The following is a 24,179-nucleotide window of genomic DNA, read 5'->3' as shown; positions in this document are numbered from 1 at the left end:
AATTGAAATTACACTGAGCTAACAGCTTGGCAAAGGTATGTTCTCTCCTGACTGTCCTCTTCACTTGATTGCATGTCCCATGTCCCCTGCCTTTGTCTTGCATTACGACCCCTTTTGTCATGTAATCTCTCATCTTCTAATTAATCACTCAACTTCTTTTGTCCATTTGCTCTCCTCTCCCTCGTCCCTACTCCTGTAGTTGCTTTGAACTTGTAGCTCTAACTTTTTCAAGGTTTGACGAAACATTAACTTTTCTCTTCACAGATGCTGCCAGACCGGAGAATTTTGTTTTATCTCAAATTTTTATTATCCGCGATACTTAAAGTCAAGAATGAAGTGAGGAAATAAGTGGCAGATGTGGAGAAGTGTGAGGTGAAACATTTCGGTTCAAAGAACACACACACAAAATAGGCCATTTGGCCTATAGAGTCGTTTCAACATTCAGTATGATCATGGCTGATCCTTTCCCTCAACATCATACACCTACACTCTTCCCAAAACTCCACAACACCTTTAGTTTCAAAAAATCTATTTTTTTCATATATTCAATGACTGGGACTCTATTTTCTTCTGTGGTAGAGAATTTAACGGGTTCACCACCCTCAGCCAAGAAATTTCTCAGCTCAGTCTGAAATGGCCTATTGTGTATCCTGAGACCATGATCCCTTGTTTTAGATTTCCCAGCCAGGGGAAACATCATCCCTCAATCCATCTGTTCAGCCCAGTCAGAATTTTGTATGTTTCAATGAGATCTGTTCTTGTTCTTCAAATTTCAGGGAATACAGACTCAATCTGTACCCTCCTGGGGAGGCGATGGCCTAGTGGCATTATCACTGGACTGTTAATCCAGAGACCCAGATAACATTCTGGGACCTGGGTTTGAATCCTGCCAATGCAGATGGTGGAATTTGAATTCAACAAAAATATCTGGAATTAAGAATCTCATGATGCCCATGAATCTATTGTCGGAAAAACCCATCTGGTTCACTCATGTCCTTTAGGGAAGGAAACTGCTATCCTTCCCTAGTCTGGCCGACATGCGACTCCAGACCTACAGCAATGTGGTTGACACTTAACTGTCCCCTGGGCAATAGTGATGGGCAATAAATGCTGCCTAGCCAATGACACCCTCATCTTGTTAATGAATAAAGAAAAAAAATCTGTCATACTCAAAACTGCCATCCCAGGAATCAGTCTGGTAAACCTTTGCAAGGTTCCTTTACGGCACATATATCTTTACTAAGGGAAGGATGCTGAAACTGCATACAATACGTCAGCTGTGGTCTCACCAGGTCCTTGAAAAGCTGTCTTAAGACTTCCTCATTCCTGTATTCAAACCCTCTTGCAATAAAGGCCAACATACCGTTTGTCTTCCTTACTGATTGCTGCTCTGGAGAAATGGTGCAAAATAAAAGGTACTAAAGCAGGGCATATGCATGCAAGTCTGCAAGTCTTAAAGGTGGCAGGACAGATATATGGAGAGCTGTTAATAAAACAAAGTATTCTAGGCTTCACTAACAGAATGACGTGGAGGTACCGATGTTGGACTGGGGCGGACAAGGTCAAAAACCACACGACACCAGGTTATAGTCCAACAGGTTTATTTGAAAACACAAGCTTTCAGAGTCTCTCTCCTTCTTCAGGTGCTCAAGAGAGAGAGGAAGCAAAAAGACAGAATTTATAAGTAAAAGATCAAAGGGACATACACTGATGCGAATTAAACAGATCTAAGATGCTGTTAAATCTTTAATCAGTTAGAAAGGAGATGGAGGTTTTGATTCGTTGATATGCAAATATAAATCCTTTACTTATCCCTGGGCAGAAATTCAGGAGTTTGTAGTCTGGAATGCACTACTAAGAAGTGTGCTGGAGGCAAGTTCAAGAGGTATTCAAGACAGCACTGGACCATTATTTCAAGAGAAATAATTAAATATAAATGACAAAGGCACACCATCAAGGAACATAAAACATGAGAATAAGAGCTTCTTTAAATATATTAAAAGGAAGAGGGGTGTCAAAGTGAACAAAGGCCTCTGAGAAAATGAATCTGGGGAGACAATTATGGGAACAAGGAAAAAGCAGAGGAGTTAAGCAGATATTTTGCATCAGTCTGTATGGTGGAAGATACTTCAAGCATCCTACTAATACTAATGAATAGAGGGAAGGAATTAAGGATCATTACTATCACTAGAGAATGAGTATGAGACCAACTAATGGGGCAAAAGATAGATAAGACCCCTGGCCCTGATGGATTGCATTCGAGGATCCTAAATGCAGCAGCTACAGGGATAGTGGATGCATTGGTTGTAATTTTCCAAAAACAAAAAAAATCCTTTGATTCTAGAGAAGGACCAGATGATTAGCTAACTGCTAATGCAAAACCCCTATTCAAAAACGGATATAGAAAGTGGGTAACTATTGGCTGACATGCCTAACATCTACTGGAATCAATTGTTAAGGAAGCAGTAGCAACACATTTGAAAAATCATAATCTCATTAAGCAGAATCAACATAGACATGATTTCCCCTTCATAAAGCAGACTAATTTATTAGAGATTTTCAAGGAAGTCTCAACCACTGAAAAGAAAGGAACCAGTAGATAGATGTGTTGCATTTGGACTTCCAGGAGGCATTCAACAAAGTACCTCATAAAAAGGTTAAGCCATGAGATAAGAACTGTCAGTGCTAGTAAATTGGCTTGAATACAGAATTGGTTCATGGGCAGGATGGAGCAAGTGGGGATAAGGGGTTCTTTTTCAGGATGGCAACCTGAAACCGGTAGGGTTCCACAGACATCAGTGCTGAGACTGCAACTGTTTACAATACATATTAATGACAAAGGCAGGTAGCGAATCTACTGCAGCCAAATTTGCAAATGTTATTCATAGAATCATAGGATCCTTACAGCATGGAAGCAGGCCATTTGACCCATCAAGTACACCAGCCGTCCGAAAAGCATCCCACTCAGACCCATCCCCACTACCCTGTAACCCTGCATTTCCCATGGCTAAACCACCTAGCCTGTACATCTCTGGACACTATGGGCAATTTAACATGGCTAATCCACCCAACCTGACATCTTTGGGCTGTGGGAGGAAGCTGGAGGAAACCCACAAAGACACTGGGAAAATGTGCAAACTCCACACATACAGTGGGGAATCAAATCCAGGTCCCTGGTGCTGTGTGACAGCAATGCTAACCACTGAGCCACCATACTACCTGTGATTATAAAGATAGATGGAAAAGGCAAGTTGTGAGAGGGATACAGACATCGACATGTTAAATAAGTGGGGAAAAAGATTGTAAATGAAGCAAAATATGGGAAATTGTGAAGTTATTCAATTTGGAAAGGAGAACAAAAAAAATTAAAAATGGAGAAAAATTGCAGAAAGCTGTGACACAAAGGGACCTGGGGATACTTGTGCATAAAACATAGTTAGCACACAGGTGCAGCAAGTAATCAGGGATGCTAATGGAATGTTGGCCCTTATTTCAAGTACAAGAGTATGGAGTAGGGAAGTCTTCTTGCAACTACACAAGATGCTGGGGAGACCACACCTAGGAGTAATGTGACCAGCTATGGTCCACTTATTTAAGGTAAAATATTTCAGTAGAGCAGTTCAGAGAGGTTCACTCAGATGATACCCAGTAAGGAGGAACTGTTTTATGAGTAAAGGCTAAACAGGTTAGGACTCTACTCACTGGAGTTTAGAAGAATGAGAGGAATCAGGCACTAGACAGGGCAAACGGTGAGAGGGTGTTTCTTCTCATGGCAGAGTCTAGCAAAGTGTCAGATAAAGGGAAACTAAATTAAGACTGAGATGAAGAGGAACTTTTTCACTCAGAGGTTTGAAAGTCCTTGGAACTCCTTGCCACAGACAGCTATGGAGGCAAAGTCCTTGAGTATACTTAAGGCTGAGACAGACAGATTCTTATCAGGAGGGGACTCGAGGGTTACAGGGAAAATGCATGTGAGGAATGTCCAATCAGCCAATGATCCTATCACATAACACAGCTAGCTTGAGGGGCTGAATGGCTTACTCCTGCCCCTACTTCCTATAGTCTTAGTGTGCAGGGTAATGGGGAGAAAAGCAGGAAATGGATCTATGTTAAAATGTTCAAAGCCAGTGCAGAGACAATGGGCTGAATGGCATTGCTCTGCATCATAAGAATTCTGTGATTCTGCTTAATATGAATATGGTTTCATAACAGATTTTTGTAGTAGCAGAACTCTAAAGTTAAGGTTGGTCACCAAGATTTTGGAGACTCAAAATACATTTATAGTAAATGGATCTCTCTCGTCCATCACCGATCCTTAAGTTGTTTCCAGACTTGCCAAAGAGGGAGTGCAGTGGATGTTCACCTGACTGTTTCCTGGAAGTTGAGACTGTCTTATGAGGAGAGATTGAAGACAGTGTATTTTCTACGCGATAGAAAAATGAGAAGCGATCTTAGAGAAACTAACACCGAATTTCATACATGATCTAGTCAACATTCTAAAACATGTGAACCTTGTTATCACCTCAGAACTCTCAGGGAGGCAAAAAGTTAACATTAAATTAATTATATTCAATTTTCTACTTCCATGAACTTGCAAGATATGCTTAGAAACCTGCCTAAAAATCATTAAGGAAAACTTTGAAAATTAACATTCTGATAAGTATTAATTAATAGTAGATAAACAGAGTAATTGCAAGTTAGCAAAGGGCCACAGGTAAAGATAACAACATTGTTACTGTACAACATCAAGCATTTAAACTAACCAGGGTCATGACGCCAAGCCTGTCAATCTCATGAGCAGGATTTCGAGGGGATCGTCTTGGCGTAGAGTGTCCGCTTCCAGGTGGAGAGGAACCGGCAAGAGACGAACCCGTAAACGAGGCAGGAAGTGTACCCCCTCTGTATCGGCAGAGATTCAGACCATCAAGGCTACCACTTCCAACTCGGCTCTCAATCTCTTCTGCCCTCTGCTGTGTTGACTCCTTTTCTTCTTGGATCAGCCTGTAAACAATTTGGTCAGGTGTTAAATCCCTTTGTCATTCCCTAATTCAGTATGTTAATCTTAGCACCACAGAAAACACTTGCTGCTAATACAGAACTTAAATATTGCTTTTAAAAAAAGACACAAAGTTGAAACTTTTCACTTTGTAATCATCAGGACTGAGACGCAAGAAACCAAACTTTAAAAGAGAATACTAATTTACATAGCATCTGAAGAGCTTACTTGCTTAGTTCTGATTGACATGGAGATGTACCATGATCTGTAAACTGTCAATTTTCACTATACTTAACCTCCCAGCAGGCAGGTAGAACCTGACTGGTCATGGTGTCATCGTAGGGAAATTTTGTATGGATTAAGTTTTCATAACACTTTCTCAACGAAAAGGATGCAACACATTCACAAATTTCTTTTGTCGATATAGAACAAGGTCCTGAGACTGAACAGACTCAGTTTCTAGCTTTCAAAACGAAAGGCACTGTTAAGTCTGACTACTTATATTAAATTGGTTTCTGTGTCATTATTAGCACAGTCTGAATTATTTAGTAAACAATGCCCAATAGCAGATTCACACTTAACGCTGTACATCATGTTGTGAGTTTTGCAAACTCAGACTCAATGAGCTTCATCAGCATGCTGCAGACTGTAGACAGCTGAAGGGCTGCATTGTTTGTCAGTCATTGGGATATACAACCTACGAACCTGGCATCACATTGCCACTGAAACTCTCATGCCACATTAGTTGTTTGTGCAGTACAATGAACAACTTCTTGGCTCAAAAACAGCATTCTGTTAAGGAACATACTACTCGTGTTCACTGCAATGTAGAAATGAGACACGCCTAGCTTCAGCTGCTGCTCAACATATATCCACAAACAGGGATCCTGCACTGAGTAGGCAAAAGAAATGTGTGCCCGTGTTGCATTTTTTGTAGGGTGGTTCCCTTTCAAAACTTGGATTCTTGTGCACAAACAAATGATGAAAAGCTTCAACTTTGCGTCTCTTTTCAGCAAAGCTGAAGATAAAAGAAAATAATTTAAGCATTATGAACATTTCAAATAATCAAATATACTCACCAAATGAACCAGCATGAACATCTCAATTGAGTCTTTAATTACAAGTACAATAACTTAAATATTTGATCAGTATGTCATGAGCAAAGCAATTTACAAACACAAATGTGCAGCAGGTGCTTTTTTTTAAATTCACTCATGGGACACTGGCATCATTTATTGCCTACCCCTAGTTGCCCTCAAGGTGGTGGTGAGCTGTCTTTTTGAATTACTGCAGTCTACGCGCTGTAGGTAGACCTACACTGTCAATACGGAGGGAATTCTAGGATTTTTACCTCAAGCACCTTCTGAAATACTCATTGTTGTAGATATTAACCAAAGTCATCTTTTTAACAAAACATTAGGTATAAACAAGTAAAAGATACCGTATTTCATTATTGATGGCATCCAACTGTTCTTGAAGCATCATAGCCAAAGTTTGGGCATCTGCCTGACCACTTGGTGACAGCAGATCAACAGAGCTGAATATTGTCTCTCTATCATCTTCTGCATCGGATACTTCAGCATCACTCTCAAAGGCCTGGGCTACATTTGCCAAGACACTAGCTTGCTGCGCACGCTCCCATTCTTGCTCATTCAATGTCTGGACCTGCTCAAAAAGTGCAATGCAACAGTTTCAGAAACAAGATACCAGAATATGCAAACACAAGATGTAATAGAAACAGAAGCAATCCCTAACACCTCTTGATTCTGTTCTGCCTCAATTTGGTCATAGCTGATTTATATTTTAATTCCATTCACCTGCCGTGGTCTTTACCATTTAGCACCTATTCCAAATAAAAATGTGAATATTAATTTTGAAATTTTGAGCTGCCCTCCAGCTTTCACAGCTATTTGGGAGATCTCATGAAATACAACCAACACAGGGTAAAATTATTACATTACGATATTGAAAGCAGCTGGACTTTGAACATATAATACCGTTTACAACATTATAAAACTTGTTTAAGATACATGTAGTTCCTCCCCAAAAATCCTTTATTTGCAAATTTTCACATTGACATGTTTAACGCTCTGCCTCCCACGGTGGATTTTCAATTTTTGCTTAATTTTGAAACATACTCTATTCAGCCTTCCCTCAAAAATTTTTCTTCCTGTTTGAGGTCATAAACTGTATAAAATTATTTTTCCAGGTTCTTCCTTGCCACACTGGATATGTAGTGCTTGCTGAAGCAGTTACTAGTACAGTGCAATATCAAGACTTTTTTTTTTCATTCCATGGTTAAGCCTGCAAAGATTCAGGCCTAAAATTGAGTCCAGTCATGTATTGTCTGAGTGAGCATCAAAATACCACAAATATTCAAACCAATTCCTCTCAAAACAAAAACCTCACAGTTGACAACTTCAGTTCAGCATTTTTCTGAATAGCGCAACATATTAAAAGAAAACTGAATAAAGACTATTTTTGCTTTTCTTTCCCTTCCTTTGTGACTTGACACATGCCTTGCTGATATATGAGGAAATTGATGCAATGTGCATTTCAGGACTAGGGGCATCGTCTGAGAACTAGAGCCAGATCAGTCAGGAGAGATGTTAGGAAGCACTTCTACACACAAAGGTAGTCAATGTTTGGAACACATTTCCACAAACAACAGTAGATGCTAGATCAGATGTTAGTTTTAAATCTGAGAAAGATAAACATTTGTTAAGCAAAGATATTAGGAAAATAGGCCATTGACAAATATATGGAGTTAGGCCACAGATCAGCCATGAATGGTGGAACAAGCTTGAGGGGCTGAATGGCCTACTCCTGTTCCTGTGAATGCTGAGTCTTAGAACAGGGGTTTAAAACTAACATCCACAGTCCACAAAGTGACTACTCAACCCATCAGGTCTGTATTTGAGTACATAACCTCTTTGTTAGGTGTTGTATGTTAGGCTTTATTAGAAAGGGATTCAAGTACAGCAATTTGCCATTTTACCTCAGTTCGTTTATCAGTCATTTACTGAGTTCATATTCTTGTACAGCGTTGAGAATCCTGTCAAACTTATTTGACAATGGGTTCAGCATGGAACTACATGATCAGATCAGGGTCAAACTGAAACAGCCTCTACCACGCCTAGGCCATTTCTCTTGCTGCCAATCTCTGGCTTGCAGCCTCTCTCATACCCTCTCTCTACTTCTTCCGATTCCTGAACCACACTCTCACTTTCAGAATTTACCACCTACAACTTCAAACTGTTCCTCTTGTCACTCATATCCAAAGCCATTGTTAACAATGAGTTCAGATGATGGAAGCATCAAGGGGGCAAAACAGGGAGCAAAAACTTCAGTGAAAGAACAGCAAGTCTTGTGGTTCACAATGACAGAGAATGGAAGAGGCTACAAGCTGGATGGTGACAGTAAAGGAAAGCCTGGGAGCTGGATGTTTGATTATATCCAGAAGCTTTGTGAAGGCAGGCAATGACGGGATTAGGATTAGCAACTGATCGAACATAAAAAGTTACTATATTTCTTTTATATTTTAACTTGTAAAATACATTTTATTTTATTCATCAGTAGCAAAATTTATGGAGCAAAAATATTTGAAGTTTCAGCGTACAATGACTTGACATTTTTAACTGATAAGTAAGATTCTACAGAACATGACCTCAGCTTTTACATGGGATAGGACTGTGGAGGCTGAATCACAAGGGTTATGGGGAAAAGGTAGGAAAGTGGAGTTGGGATTTTCAAATCAGCCAGGATCTCATTGATTGGCAGAACAGACTCAATGAGCTGAATGGCTTACTTCTGCTTCTACGTCTTTGGGCCTCTGTAGGAGATCAGCCATTTAGGATGGAGATGAGGGGAAATTTCTTTAAAGGGTTGTGGGTCTATGGAATTCTCTACCTTAGCTGAGGTTATTCAGTTACTGTTTACTCGAGTCAGAGATCAATAGATTGTTGGGCACTAAGGGATCTGAAGAAACAACAAAGCAAAATACTGCAGAGGCTGGAAATCAGAAATAAAGACATTGCTGGAAAAGCTCAGCAAGTCTGGGAGAGAAAAAGTGTGTTAATGTTTTGAGTTCAATGTGGATGTTCCTTAGAACCCTGTTCCTTCATTGCTCTCAGTCGTCCCTCCACAGATGCTACTGGATCTGAGTTTCACCAGCAGATTTTGGGATCTGGAGTTGGTTTGGGAAGCCAGTGTTGAGGCAGAAGATATTGAAAGGCAGAACAGGCTTGAAGGACTGAATGGCCTACTTTTCATGTTTTTACATGTCTACTATTCACAATAAGAAAGAATTGAACAATCACAAGTCATACTTTTAACAGAAAATAATTAAAATATTACAATTAGCAAATCAAAAGATCTGGAATTGAAAATTGTTGCACATAATGCAAGGCACAAAAACTTACATGCTGCAGAAATCCATCAGGATGTAGCAGGAAACAGAAAATGTTATACATCAGTTGTGTATTGCAATAAGAGAAGGAGGTAACATTATATTGCAAGCAGAGATATATTGCCTGATAAAATAAATGATGAAGAATAGATCAAGGAATAGCTGCACTGAAAATATAAATGACTATTTAGCAAGAGAGGAATAGCACAGACAACAGCAGAAGAGTTTCACAAGCACCTAATGGTCAGGTTACAATTTGCTGGTGCTACTAACAAATAATGGAGCAACAAATCACAAATGACAATGTCAGTGTTTTTGTTTCATATTAGGCATGATTACATTTAAATACAATGACAACATTGAAAAGATGAACCCAACCTTATGACTGACCATCTGTATGTCAGAAGTAATGTAACTAATGTACAGACATGAATTCCAAAATACTGCATATTATGTCTATAAATGGAATGATTTTCTGACAAAGGTATGGCTATTATGAAAGGTGTTTTGCGACCACGCAAGTTGGAGCATTTATATCATTCCTTAACTACGGAAACCAATACTGTACAGTCTATATTCTAGGTGTGAATCATAGAATCCTGACAGTGCAGAAAGAGGCCATTCGGCCCAGCGAGTCTGCACTGACTCTCTGAAGAGCATCCCACTCAGACCCAGGCCCCCACTCACACCTTGCATAGCTGAAGCATTGCCTCCCTACCTATTGTATTAAAATCTCTTACAATAAATAATGACAGCCTATTAGCTTCTCTAAATACTTGCAAACTAACTTTTTGCTATTCATGCACTAGGACAGCCAGATCCCTCTGCATCTCAAAGCTTTATAATCTCTCACCATTTAGACAAAATGTCTTTTATTCTTCCTGCAAAAATGGACAATTTCACATCTGTCCCCATGAAATTCAAACCATTGCCCATTTAATTTATCAATATCCCTTTCCAGCCTCTTCATATCCTCTTCACCACTTACTTTTTGACCTACCTTTGAACGTTAGAGTGTTAGCTATTGAAATTCTATGAAATGTCATTCTAATAACACTATTGCCTCTGGTACTGCTGTCTCAAAGCAAAGTGGAAGCTTTAAAGATGAAACTGCACCCAACAATTACTACAATGCAAAGTAATCTCAGTCAACACTCAAACTGTTCCCAAACTACATCTAAACTGGCTTTCACTATGTAGAAAAAAACAAAGTCTTTTTATTTTGAAAAAATTAGTGCTCATAAGAAAATATTTCATGATTGTTGCTGAGTTACGGACTTGCATATATTGAGTAACAATTTTCCTCCTCGTACTCCTGCCCTTGTTCTAGTTGTTAGAACTTCCATTTCACTTTTGTCCTGTTCTATTTCTGCATTTTAATCTTTATCACTTTCCTCCTCTTTAATCAAATGTTTCTTGATAACTTGAATAGAAAGGAAGAAAACCTCGAGTATGTGGGGGGTAAGAAGTACAGGACAGGGAGGTTGAGACTTCCGTTGTAGGATTTGGAAGTACATACCTGCCCGAAAAGCCAGATATGTTCACCCACAAGTTAAAGTACAAAATGATGCCTAAAAGGCAAATTACAAACCGATAAAGTAACTCTAAATTTTTCTTCAGGGGGAAACTGCTGTTCCTACCTGGTCTGGTCTGGCCTACATGTGACTCCAGACTTACAGTAATGTAGTTGACTCATAACTGCCCTCTGAAATGACAGCAAATCACAGTTCTTTCCAAGGGCAACAAATTCTGGCCCAACCACTAGTGCCCACATCCCATGAATAAAACAAAATGGTTTTTAACTGCCCAGTTTCAATGGGTCAGTAGGTTTAAAAACAACCCTCATTTATAAAGTCATGGAGTCATAAAGCATGGAAACAGACCCATCAGTCCAACTCATCTGTGCTGACCAGACATTCCAATCTGACCAATCATTCCAATCTATTCCCATTTTCCAGCATTTGGCCCATATCCCTCTAAACCCTTCCTATTCATGTACCTGAGATAACAAGGTGTAGAGCTGGATGAACACAGCAGGCCAAGCAGCATCATAGGAGCAGGAAGGCTGACGTTTCGGGCCTAGACCCTTCATCTATTCATGTACCTGTTCAGATGCCTTTTAAATGTTGTAAATTGTACCGACTGCCACCACTTCCTCTGGCACCTCATTCCATATATGCACCACCCTCTGTGTGAAAAGGTTATCCCTCAGGTCCCTTTTAAATCTTTCCTCTCTCACTTTAAACATATGCGCTCACATTTTGAACTCCTTCACCCCAGGAAAAGGACCTTGGCTATTCATCTTAGCCATGCCCCTCATGATTTTATGAACCTCTATAAGATCTCCCTTCAGTCTCTGACACTCCAGGAAAAAAAAAAAGCCCCAGCCTACTCAGCCTCTCTCCACAGCTCAAACCCTCCAACCTCGGCAACATTTTGTAAATCTTTTCACTAGCTTAAGTTTAACAACATCCCTCCTATAGAAGAATGACTAGAATTGTCTACAGTATTCCAAAAGTGGACTCACCAATGTTTTGTACAACCCAACTCCTATAGTCAATGTTATGACCAATGAAGGCAAGCGTGCCAAACACCTTCTTCACCATCCTGTCTATCTGCAACTCCACTTTCAAAGAACTCTGCACCTGAACCCCCAGGGCCCTTTTGTCGGTAACACTATCCTCACATTTTAATTTAAATTAAACTCTATCCACCTCTCCTCAGCTCATTGGCCCACTTGATCAAGGCCCCGTTGTGCACCGAGATAATCTTCTTCACTGTCCATTTTTTTTTATTCATTCATGGGGATGAGGGCAGTGCTGGCTAGGCAGCTTTATTGCCCATCCCTAACTACCCAGAGGGCAGTTGAGAGTCAACCACATTGCTGTGTGTCTGGAATCACATGTAGGCTGGACCAGATAAGGATGGCAGTTTCCTTCCCTAAAGGACATCAGTGAACGAGATGGGTTTTTCTGACAATCGACAATGGATTCACAGTCATCATTAGATTCTTAATTCCAGACATTTATTGAATTGAAATTCTACCATCTACCATGGCTGGATTCGAACCTGGGTCCCCAGAACATCATTTGCATCTCTGGATTAACAACCAGCAATAATACCACTAGGCCATCACCTCCCACGTGTACCACCTATTTTGGTGTCATCTGAAAATTTACTAACCAGATCTCCTATATTCACATCCAAATCATTTATATAAATGACCAAAAGCAGCTGACCCAGGACTGATCCCCATGGCACACCACTGGTCACTGGCCTCCAATCCAAAAAACAACCCTCCACCTCTACTCTGTCTCCTACCTTTAAGCCAATTTTGTATCCAACTGGCCAATTCCCCCTGGATCCCATGTCTAACCTTGCTAAGCAGTTTGCCATGCAGAACCTTGTCAAACACTTTGCTGAAATCTATACAGACGTCTACTGCTCTGCCTTCACTATTCATTGTCACATCTTCAAAAAAACTCAATCAAGTTAGTGAGACATGGTTTCTCATGCAAAGCCATGCTGACTATCCCTAATTAGTCCTTGCCTTTCCAAATACATGTAAATCCTGTCCCTCAGAATCCCTCTAACAACTTTACTCACCACTGACGCAAGGCTCACTGGTCTATAGTTCCTTGGCTTTTTCTTACAGCCGTTCTTAAATAATAGCACTACATCAGCCAACCTCCAGTCTACCGGCACCTTACCCATGGCTATCAATGATACAAATACCAGAGAACAAGGGGCCCAGCAATCTTTTCCCTAGCTTCCCACAAAGTTCTGGGAAACACCTGATCAGGTCCAGGGATTTATCTACATTAAGTGCTTTAAGACCTCCAGCATCATCTTTTCTGTAATATGAACCCTTTTCAAGACATCACTATTTACTTCATCAAGTTCCCACCTTCCATGTCGTTCTCCACGGTAAATACTGACGAAATTTTTTTTTATTATCTCACCCATCTTCTGTGGGGTTCCACACAGACAGCCAGGTTAATCTTTAAGGAGCCATATTTTCTCCCTTGTTACTCTTTTGCCCTCAAATGTATTTATAGAATCTCTTTGGATTCTCCTTTTTGCCAAAGCTATGTGATGCCACATTTTTACCCTCCTGATTTCTCTCTCCTACTGCCCTTATACTCTGAGGGATTCAGCCGTTCCAACCTGATACATGCCTCCTTTTTCTTGACCAGAGCCTCAATTTCTCTAGTCATCCAGCATTTCCGTTGCCTACCAGCCATGCCCTTCACACTAACAGGAACATACCGTCTGAATTCTCATTATCTCATTCTTAAAGGCCTCCTACTTCCCAACCACCCCTTGACCTGCGTGTAGCCTCCCTAAATCAACTTTGGAAAGTTATTGGATAGATTCATTGTCTTCAAAAAGTAGCTGGATAAATTGCTTCCAAACATCTGATAAAAGAAACAGTAAAAACTGGAAAATTGCAAGTATGAATGAGGAAACTGTACCTTTGAAGGTTCATCTCTTAAAGCTGCTAAGCGGCCCTTCTGAGTTCTACGTAATACTGATGCACCGCTGTATTGGTCTGGGTGTTTGTCTACCTCTGATGTAGATGCTACTGGGTACCTAAAATCAGAGGGACTACCTAAATGTGACCTGCTAGAACAAAAGAGATTCAATATTTGTTAAAGGTTTTCGGGAAAATTTAGCGATCTACGATGTCTCATATAACGGGGTTAGAACATTGACAGTAAAACTGCTTCTTCAAACCACACTTTCAGACAGAGTGTTCTTGCTGGAGGGTCAGTTTGATATGATCATTATTAAAGCCATATTAATATTACAATGCAGCTACATCAAGTATCAACAGAAGACTGCACATGGGACAGAGGTAAACTTTGGATTACTTTTCTACTAAACAAGTAGTCAGAAGATTAAAAATGATAGATTTTATGAATCTGTGCACCTTGAATTCTGGTTGTAAACCTCGAGTAAAATCTTTTGGTTTCAACACCCAAATTCCTACCATGTATTCCTGATGCAGGACCTCCAGTTACAACCAGCAATTTTCCTTTCATGAAAACATTTAAGGGTTAAATACTTGAAGAAATGCACTGCATTCATTCCAACTTTCCCTATTCTTGCATGTAAACACTTCAGCTCAAAGGTCACATAGATGCAGATGCACATACTGATGTAAAACTTATGCAGTGCAAGTCAGCATTCAACTCCAAATGCCTTCTAGGGTGAAGCAGAGTGAGATTCTCCCCCCTCCAGTGCCATGGCAGACTCAAGCTTGGGCATCAAGACTTGGATTTCAGATACTAGTAACATCTATATTATGGAGTTAGAGGAAGTGTACACCTATACAGCAAATTTGTCCCTCATTAACCCAATGGTAAACAGCAGAATTTGTTGGTTTTCTTTTTAGCAGTCTAAAGGGAACTTATAGGGAGAAAGGCTTCAAGAGGCTAGAAACTGTTCAAATTGAAGAGGTCATACTTTATTCTTGGAGCAAGATGACGAGGGAATAGGGCTCCTGATCCAGAGCTCATCCGCTCCAAATGCATTTCTTTCTTCTTTTCTTATTTTCTTCATTTTTTTCCCCCACTTACCTTCTGGAGGGAGCTTGGTCACGGAGGCAGCAGCGGCAATGGCGATGGCACCGGCTGGTGGCCCAGAGTGGGGTCTTCGGCAGTTGGCCAAGAAGTGGTTGGTGTGCCTGGGAGCACTCTAATGGTCAGCAGCATTATGGGAGCGGCTGGGGGCCTGAACCAGCACCAGGGTAGGACTCCGGCAGCCTGTGGCAAAGGGACTGGTGAGCTCGGATGGCAGCTGGCAGCGCAGAGGCACAGGGATCAAGAGATTGAGCCCAGCGCAGGGACAGATCAAGCCCTAGTGGAGGAAAGCCCAGGCCCATGGCTAAAGGAGGACTGTAATTTGGAACATAACTTTTTACTTACTACTTTATACTGAGAAGAACTGTAACTTTTAACTTATTTCTTTATTTTTCTACTTTTTACCTAAAATTTTGTACCTAGGTACGTTGTACCTAAAATGACATTGTAAACTTTTCACGGCACTCCTGTATCCCTGTACTTGAGTACACGTCAATAAAATCTAATTCTAAATTATTCTACAAACTACTCATTAGAAATCTTTACAACTGTTGCAAAATAGTTTAGAAAAATTGGAAGTATGCACACAATTTCTAAAGTCACAAGATATCATGTGGAGAAAACAAGCTTATTTGCCAATTTTCTAGCCATCAACTTAATACCAGAAAGATAAATTCATGACAGTACACCACATTTTAAATGGGAACTTTATCCAGCATCGCAAAATGATTTGTTTATAGTCAATGAAGTAAATTCAAGATTGCATTCAAAAGGATTATTCAGTGATTTATGCTGCCTTATTGGTTAGGTTGAGTCAAAAATTCTAAATTCTAGGTTATTGCCATTATTCTGATCTGAATATTGAAAACAAATGTTTCCAGTATCCTCACTTTCAAGTTTGATTCATATAATAAGCAGAAAAGTAACTGAATAGGTGCAACGTTCCCAGGACAAGCAAATTAAAAGTGGAAGAAAATGCAAGCTCCAAAGCATTTCACAAAAATTTTGGTGTATGAGGTGGTTGGGGTGGTGATGAAAGGCAGCAAAGCAGACATATCAAGGAAGAGCATTCGACTGAGTTGGACACAGATTGTAGAAGGATCTATCACCTGTACATTAGGTGGAGCTGGGAACGGGACTTGTGCCCTGTAGATGGTGGACAGGCTTTGAGGAATCAGAAGGGGAGTTATTCACTGACCTGCTGTTACATAGAACATAGACCAGTACACTACTGGAATAGACCCTTTAGCCTACCATGATGCCAATCTAAACTAATTCTACCTGCATGCACGTGGCCTGTATCCCTCTATTCTCTGCCTGTTCATATGTCTGTCTATGTGCCTCTTAAATGTTGCCATTGTATCTACTTCTACCACCTGCCCTGGCAGCATGTTCTAGGCACCTACCACCCACTGCATAAAAAAGTGCCTCGCACATCTCCTTTTAACTGAGCCCTGATGAAGAGTTGTAAACCCAAAATATGTCGACTTTTCTGCTCCTCTGATGCTTCCTGACCTGCTGCATTACTCTAGCTCCAGACTATATTAACTACTTTAAACTTTCCCCCTTTCACTTTAAACTTGTGCCAAGAGTATTTGAACTTCCACCCTCAGAAAAAAAGACTGACTACCCACCATATCCATACCTCTCAATTTTGAAAACCTTTAATCAGATCACTCCTCAGCCTCCAACACAAGGAACAACAATCCAAATTTTTCAACCTCTCCCTATAGCTAATACACTCCAATCCAGGAAGCAACCTGGTAAACTTCTTTCGCAGCTTCTTCAACACCTCCGCATTTTTCCTATAGTGTCGTGACCAGAGCCTTTTCTTTGCAGCACATAATACTCCAAATACGACCTAACTGAAGCCTTATACAACTGTAACATGACTTGCCAACTTTCATACTCAATGCCCGACCAATGATGGCAGGTATGCCACATGCCTCCTTTACCACCTTATCCACCTGTGTCGCCACTTTCAGAGAGCTATGGACCTGCACCCCAAGATCTCTCTGGATATTAATGCTCCTAAGAGTCCTGTCATTTACTGTATACTTTCCTCACTATCCACAACTCCAACTTGAGGCATAACCAATGTACGTATGTCCATTCCAGTTCAGTTTTCAGGTCAACAGTAACCCCAGAATGTTGATAGTGGTGGATTCAGCAATGGTAATACTATTGAATGTCATGGTGTGATGGTTAGATTTTCGTATTAGAGATGGTCATTGCCTGGTACTTCAGGGGCACAAATGTTGCTTTCTACTTGTCAGTTCAAGCCTTGGACAAGTCTTGTTGCATTTGGACACAAACTGCTTCAATATCGGAGAGTGGCGAATGGGCTGAACGTTATGCAATCATCAGGGAACATCCCCACTTCGGATTTTATGAAGGAGGAAGGTATTTATGATTCTTAAAAATATTTCTACTCATGAATTTCCCTGATAAATATCCAAGAAATGGATTACCTTCTCACTGCTTATGTCAAAAAGAACATGAGTTGAACTGTGAATTTAAAACCTACAGTAGAAATAATGAAGCAAAGATACAACAAAATAATCTTGTACAAACTGATTAATAGAACATTTTTGTATAATACCTGTGATGCAGAGTATCTCCGAAAGAAGCAGCTTTCGCTCTCCATTGATCATTCTCAGCTAACAATTTATTCTGAAATATTCAAATATATTTGTATGAAAGAAATGCAGTGTTGATAAATTGTAAAATATAGACAAAGCTGTGGAATTTGAGAACAATTAAATTAAGGTTTGAATAAATGTAACTAAAAACGTGACCCGACAACATGAAGTGTCTGAAAGACGATCTTAATAGTTGTTACAGTTGAATTTTGCTGTATAATTCTAAAGTTTTAAATGGGCCTGTTGATTCCTAATCAACTAGTTCAAAAGAGCAAAGATTTTCCATAGTTCCATAGAATTCCTTAGTTTTATGACATACATGCAGAAACTTAGGCAAACTTCCATTAAATAAAGGAGGAGTTTTGGTTTGAAAAGGACTACCTTCACAAATACAGTTTACATATTTTAAATTAACTGTGTTAAACATGTTGTAACTTACAGATGCAAGGAACAAATTTTAGGATGAAAGTTCTGCTGTAGTGATAAAATTTTAAATCATGAACAGTACTGTTAAGAGTACGCGAGTTTTTAATTAGCAGGACAGCTTACTTAAATTTCATACTTCAATACAATGGATAGGGAAAGAGCTGAAATGAATCTTATGGCTGCAGTACCTTTGCAAACGAAACTTACCTTTTCATGGTGCGTTTCTTCAATTAGCTGCTTGGTATTTTCAAGCTCTCGGATAAGGGAATTCTGAAACAGTATTTTACAGGACAATTTAGAACACATAATTCAACAATATTGCAGGAAATTGAAACGGCTATTGCAATTAAAAATATATAATTAAAGTTTATATAATGCCAAATACACAGCATTAGTAAGATAAGAGCGGAGGATTTTGCTCCCAGTTCTCCGTCCCCCATCTAATTTCCCAAAGTGTTCCTGTCCATCAACCAAAAGTTGGATAAGACTGAGCACCAAACTTCAGCACAGTTATTACTGGTTGCAGTAAGGTGGTCATTTGTGCCAATTTTCTTCTCTTGGCCATTAAGAACCTCTTAATGATTCATTTGATCACTATCATGTCTGTGTTCTGAAGAAGGATCACTCGACCCGAAACATTAACTCTGATTTCTCTCAGGAGATGCTGCCAGACCTGCTGAGCTTTTCCAGCAATTTCTAGTTTTGTCACAATTGTGTGGGTACTGTCCAAAGTCCTTGGCTCACAGAAGTCTTACCAGGTCTCTTCCTTTGCCAGTCTAAGTGTCCAATAATTTCCTTGTATTTTTCAAATCACCCAGCAGCAATATTCTCTCCTTCAACTTATTCCTCAAAAACCTTTCTCCATAATGTCTCTGACAAGTCTGCTTCCTCTTAAGATGTGCTTACACATACTGTCTGTTCCTACTTACATTCAGCAAATGTCTTCGTTCATTCACTCTTCATAGTACTTCATCTGTTTTTTTTTTTTCTGTCCAATTGATCCTTTCCATTCTCCTCTAAATCCACAATTGAAGGTTATTTAGCAAGTTGGTCTCCTCTTTCACTAAGGTTGAAGTTTCATATCCAAGCAAAACACTCCAAATCAGGTTCTTCACAAATTACTTCCCAAATTGTTTATTCGATTTACTGCAAAGCAACCATCTCTTCTAACCAAATGCTTACCAGCTATTCCTATAGGTTGCCTTGTTGTTTCTTCGTTGCATCTTCTACCTGCACACAATATGCTTGCTAAACATTTCAATCTTGGCATCTGTTCTAGTTGTCTTCTGTGATCATTTTCAGATAGGCATCACTTTGGCTTTGCCAATACTGTATGATAGAAATCCTAAAACATGTAATATGAACAACTAATGCATATCAAGTCTAGCTGGTTTCTGAACTGCAGCCTTCTGAATTGAGGCCAAACTTTACTGAAATCCTAGGTCACTTAGAGGATGCAATAATTTGGATTTTATAAAATAGACTACCTTTTCCTCTAATGCAGCCATTCTTTCCTTTAGATGAAGTTGAAGTCTTTCATTGGATTCTGACAGCAGTTTATCTACTGTGTCCGATAAACGCTTATTATGTTCTTCATTCATCTTTTCCCTCTGCCGAGCCTTTTAAATAGATAGACGGGCTGATTAAAAAAATTAGACACAAAGCTCAAAAACCAACTACTCAAGTGACTGACAAACACTACACAGGTTAAAAAAACCTAACCATAAATACTAAATTAAGCATGTGTTTGTGCACTAAGCACAATCACTTTATACTACCTGATGGTACTAAACACAAATGGAGTTGCGTCATATCTAAAAATTTTCCTACTAATAAACGTCTGGCACATACAGAAAAGAATCAAGTTTAGTGAAAAGCCATCAAAATATTACAAGTTTAGGATGTTTAGAAGCAATGGCCCAATGCAAAAGATCCCAGCACAGCCGTTTTCAAGCGGAATCCAAAGTTTGTGAAACTTGTCAAGTTTGATTAAAAGTTGAAATGAATCTGTTATTGAAGAGATAGTTAATCTGCATAAAAATGGTGAATAATTCCAAGCATGATGGTCAGCGCTAAGGAAACATGATAAAAGGGACAAAGGCCTTAACTTTAGTGGATGAATGACAAATATTGCCATTACAATTCCTTTCGCTGGACAGAGTCAGAGCGTTTTTTTTCTTTAATAGCAGGCCAGATTAAGTAGGTGAAATCAGGGCAGTCCTGACAACTTATAGCCAAAAGCCATTTCTAAGCCAAGGCATTGTGCTATAGACAGATTCAAAAGGCTTATTACCTCTTCTCAGTCACTGAAGTGACTGGAAGACAGGTTTGAGTTGTTGGTGGGAGTGGGGAGAGACAGCAACAGTGAGAGCGAGTAAGGGAATGCCAGTTTAGAAATTTTCTCAGTTTTACCTAGAGTATCATAAGAAAGAAGATATTTCAGATTTACATTTAAAAAAACACAGAAAAAGCTTATTTCAGATTTGGCGAAGGTTTGGAAATATGAACAGCACAAGGATGACTATGACAGAATAAAGTCACATGGTCAATACTGTGACATAACCTCCCTACTGCCACATCTTGGTTATGGGCTTAAATTAATTTGCATTCTTTGCTCCAGGTGAGAAGTAATAAATTTTACATTTTTAAAAGAAGTTGAAAGTTTGTAGTCTATGTTGTGATATCTATTAAGATACAACAGAATCCATACACCATAGCACAAACTGCACAAGGTTCAGCATTTGGAGTTTTAGAAGATTTATAATTTTAGTTTCTATAAATCATAATATGGAAACCCCAATCAACATACTCGTTGTAATTCTTGATTCTTTTCTTCAAGCTGTGCCTCCAACTGTCGTAACCTTTCTTCAATATTTCCATGCCTTTCTTCAGCCTGATAAATAAATAAAAACTGTTAAATATTGCAAAGATTGAGCTTTCAAACAAAGATCTTCATGAAAATTGCAAGTCTTCCAAGAAGCTCAGATCCACTTAATCAGTGTTGTACTTCAGCCATTGGTCTCACAAAAGCCTGGTGTAAGCGGCATTTTAATGACAGATAGTGATAGATGCTGAATGGTGCTTTAAATTGCCGTATGCACACTTGAAGCTTTAATGTTCAGCAAGCCCAGCCTCTGGGATCAAGGCTTCAATTGCCACTGTTTGCAGAAGGCAATACGTAGCAAGCATAGCAGAGTGACTGGAACATTGCATATTCTACCTTCCTAAGCATGGAGCTCAGTTCCATCAGTTTAGCTTCCATAACAGTAGAATCTTCAGAAGAAAGGGAAGGATCAGACTAAGAAAGGCAAAAAGGTACAGGAAACAGCAGAAAGGTTACTATTGTTTAAGACTACAATATAAAAAGGGAAAACTGATGCAGTTGAGAACCGATTTAAAACAGATACAATTAGTTTATCCATAAATGCCTTGTTTTTTGATATGGAATACTACTTGGCACAAGTGCATATTTATCAAGAGAAAGAATACAAGGAGATAATCTTAAGATTACAAAAAGACTTTTTAAATAAGATTCTGTTTAGACAACCGTGTTTACACATCAAAGCAACTTCTGAATTTAAAAAGGCTTTGTTGAACAGTATACAAAAAACTAAACAAAAATCAATATGGTTAACTCAAAACATTCAAAACTAATTTTATATAATATAATACTGCAATGATTTAAATAACAAACAAAAACTTTTAACTCAATACAGAAGGCAATCTTGCTCAATTATGTTTTACACATGTACAGATCTTCCACGCTCCACCAAGTCAGTCCAAACTTCAAGCATCAAATGGATGCAGGAAATATCCCTTTTTCCAAGAATTAAAGCCTTACATAGTACAAACTTAGTCTTTAGGCCTTATCTAAATGCTAGATGGATTGCAACAGTTCAAAAACAGGTGGAGGTGATAGTCGAGTGGTACTACCACTAGACTATTAGTCCAGAGACTCAAATAATGTTTCCGGAATTGGGTTTGAATCATGGGTGGAATCTGAATTCCATAAAAATCTGGAATTAAGAATCTAGCGATGATCATGGAACCAGTGTCGCTTGTCAGGAAAAAAACCCATCTGGTTCACTAATGCCCTTTAGGGAAGGAAACTGCTATCCTCACATGGTCTGACCTGCATGTGACTCCAGACCCACAGTAATATGGATGACTCTCAACTGCCTTCTGGCTGATTATGGATGGACAATGAATGCTGACCTAGCCAGTGACATCCACATCCTCTGCATAAATTAAAAAAACACCTTCTTGAGAGCAATTAAAGATTGTCAGTGACATCATCATTTATTTTGGTCGTGCAGATTTAATGGGCCAAATGGCTTCTTTTTTACTGTGACTATGACACCACATCCCACAAAATAATTTTGAAAAACTTGCTGTTAGTTGCGAGCACCTGTTGTGCTTACACAAGCAGCTCACTTGTCTGAAGAATAGAAGTTCAGCGCTTAGAAAAGTTGGAGGGCCAGGTGAAGAGTGAACAATAATCAGAACTGAGCAAAGATCACTCAACCCGAAACGTTAACTCTGCTTTCTCTCCAAAGATGCTGCCAGACCTGCTGAGCTTTTCCAGCAATGTGTGTTTTGGTCCTAATCTCAACACCTGTTCTGCTTGGAGCAGTCTAGTTCCTCAGAGATTTTCAAAATAAATATTAGGTCCCATGGAAATGCCAAAAAGAAATGCCAATCCAGCCCCAGATGCCCAAAAGTAACCGTTCCCAATTTCATGCACGGCAATGGTCTTCCAATTTGGTTCTCCTTGCATTTACTTTGTACGTCAACACTAAAATCTATATCTATCATGCTCTTGTGGCCTTTGTTTCCATTCTGGACAAGAATCCAACTTTGATCATTTCCCTCCTTGCTGTGAACATTGTTTGGTTAATTGAACTGGTTACTGCCCTGATCAGTCAGCCTCCCTCACTGGCTGCAAATGAATTATCCTGTCATAATAACCTTCTATATTTAGACGAGTGTCTATTTGACTTACATTATCTCAAACTGAAGATAAAGCACTTTCCCATACCTTTCTGAATTAAACACTTGGTCTGAACTCTAATCTTCATCCCTCATGAAATAAAACATATATTTTTTTAAATACAGGACAATAAAAGCCTTGCATAGCTCAATAGTTAGAAACTCATGTCAATTTATAGATATAGATTTTTGTTATGATATCTGGCGTCCATAGGAATCAGCTGACAGGACTTGTATGTTTTAAGCTTTCCTACATACAGTAGTTTGGTAGTGTATTAAAATAGTTAAGGTTCTTACTTTTCAAACATATATCATGATTGCTTTATTTTGGACAACAAATGCTGGCCTAGAATGAATAAATCAGAATACAACATTTGACAGAAACAAAGAATAAAATTCATTTTGCTCTCCCAGAGCTGTGGTAGGCAAAGTATCATCATTGACTGAGACATTCCAGTAACTGACCCATAAAACTGCATTCGAAAGGCAACTGAAATTTGAAACAGAGTTTCAAGTGAACAGTTTTGAGACGGACCATTATTAGTTCAGGATTGACAATTGGGAAAGGAAAATGGGAAAATATACTATTGGGTCCAGACATGTAATTCCCTAAATTTATCTGTTTTCCTTTCATTATATTGTTCTGCATCTTGAAAAGTCAATCACCCTAAAGTCACTTCTGCACAAGTATAGTATCAAACAGTGACTCAGTTTAAGTGCTACATAAATGAACGTTATTAATGTAGGGTTTTTTCTATCTTCATTTTGGGAAGGACAGGTAGTGATGTTAATGGTGGCTAGTTCTCAAAAGCACTGCAAAGTAGTCCAGGAGCATAGATGTTTCTGCACTGACTTGGATTGAACGTGGACACAGACAGCAGAATGATAGCTCCAATAATCAAGTTCAACACAACACTGTAGAAAGAGGATTTGATATTGAGGCATTAAACAGCTAAAATCTTTTACTTAGCGTATTTGAGTCTCAGTTCCCAACAACAGTATTTTGAAAGGTGAAGGCAGACGCCTTAAAAAAGGCTAGATAACAAGGTGTAGAGCTGGATGAACACAGCAGGCCAAGCAGCATCAGAGGAGCAGCAAAGCTGACGTTTCGGGCCTAGACCCTTCTTCAGAAA

The 24,179-nt window shown here is 39.3% G+C and overlaps 1 protein-coding gene across 1 annotated transcript in view; it reads right to left on the bottom strand.

Moving 5' to 3' along the window:
* The window catches only part of LOC109920159 (liprin-alpha-1-like), a 117,314-nt gene that overhangs the window by 71,906 nt on the left and 21,229 nt on the right, over positions 1 to 24,179 (bottom strand). The window contains exons 4-11 of the mRNA XM_048606905.1: positions 21,278 to 21,355; positions 20,867 to 20,950; positions 19,545 to 19,676; positions 18,265 to 18,327; positions 17,592 to 17,662; positions 13,880 to 14,030; positions 6,438 to 6,661; positions 4,764 to 5,001 (exon numbers count right to left, since the gene is read on the bottom strand). Coding sequence (XP_048462862.1) covers positions 4,764 to 5,001; positions 6,438 to 6,661; positions 13,880 to 14,030; positions 17,592 to 17,662; positions 18,265 to 18,327; positions 19,545 to 19,676; positions 20,867 to 20,950; positions 21,278 to 21,355 — 1,041 coding nt within the window. The remainder of the gene's footprint in view (positions 1 to 4,763; positions 5,002 to 6,437; positions 6,662 to 13,879; positions 14,031 to 17,591; positions 17,663 to 18,264; positions 18,328 to 19,544; positions 19,677 to 20,866; positions 20,951 to 21,277; positions 21,356 to 24,179) is intronic.

Source organism: Rhincodon typus, chromosome 17 (assembly GCF_021869965.1).
Source record: "Rhincodon typus isolate 14 chromosome 17, sRhiTyp1.1, whole genome shotgun sequence".
NCBI lineage: Eukaryota > Metazoa > Chordata > Chondrichthyes > Orectolobiformes > Rhincodontidae > Rhincodon > Rhincodon typus.
This window is presented reverse-complemented; position numbering and strand designations above follow the sequence as displayed.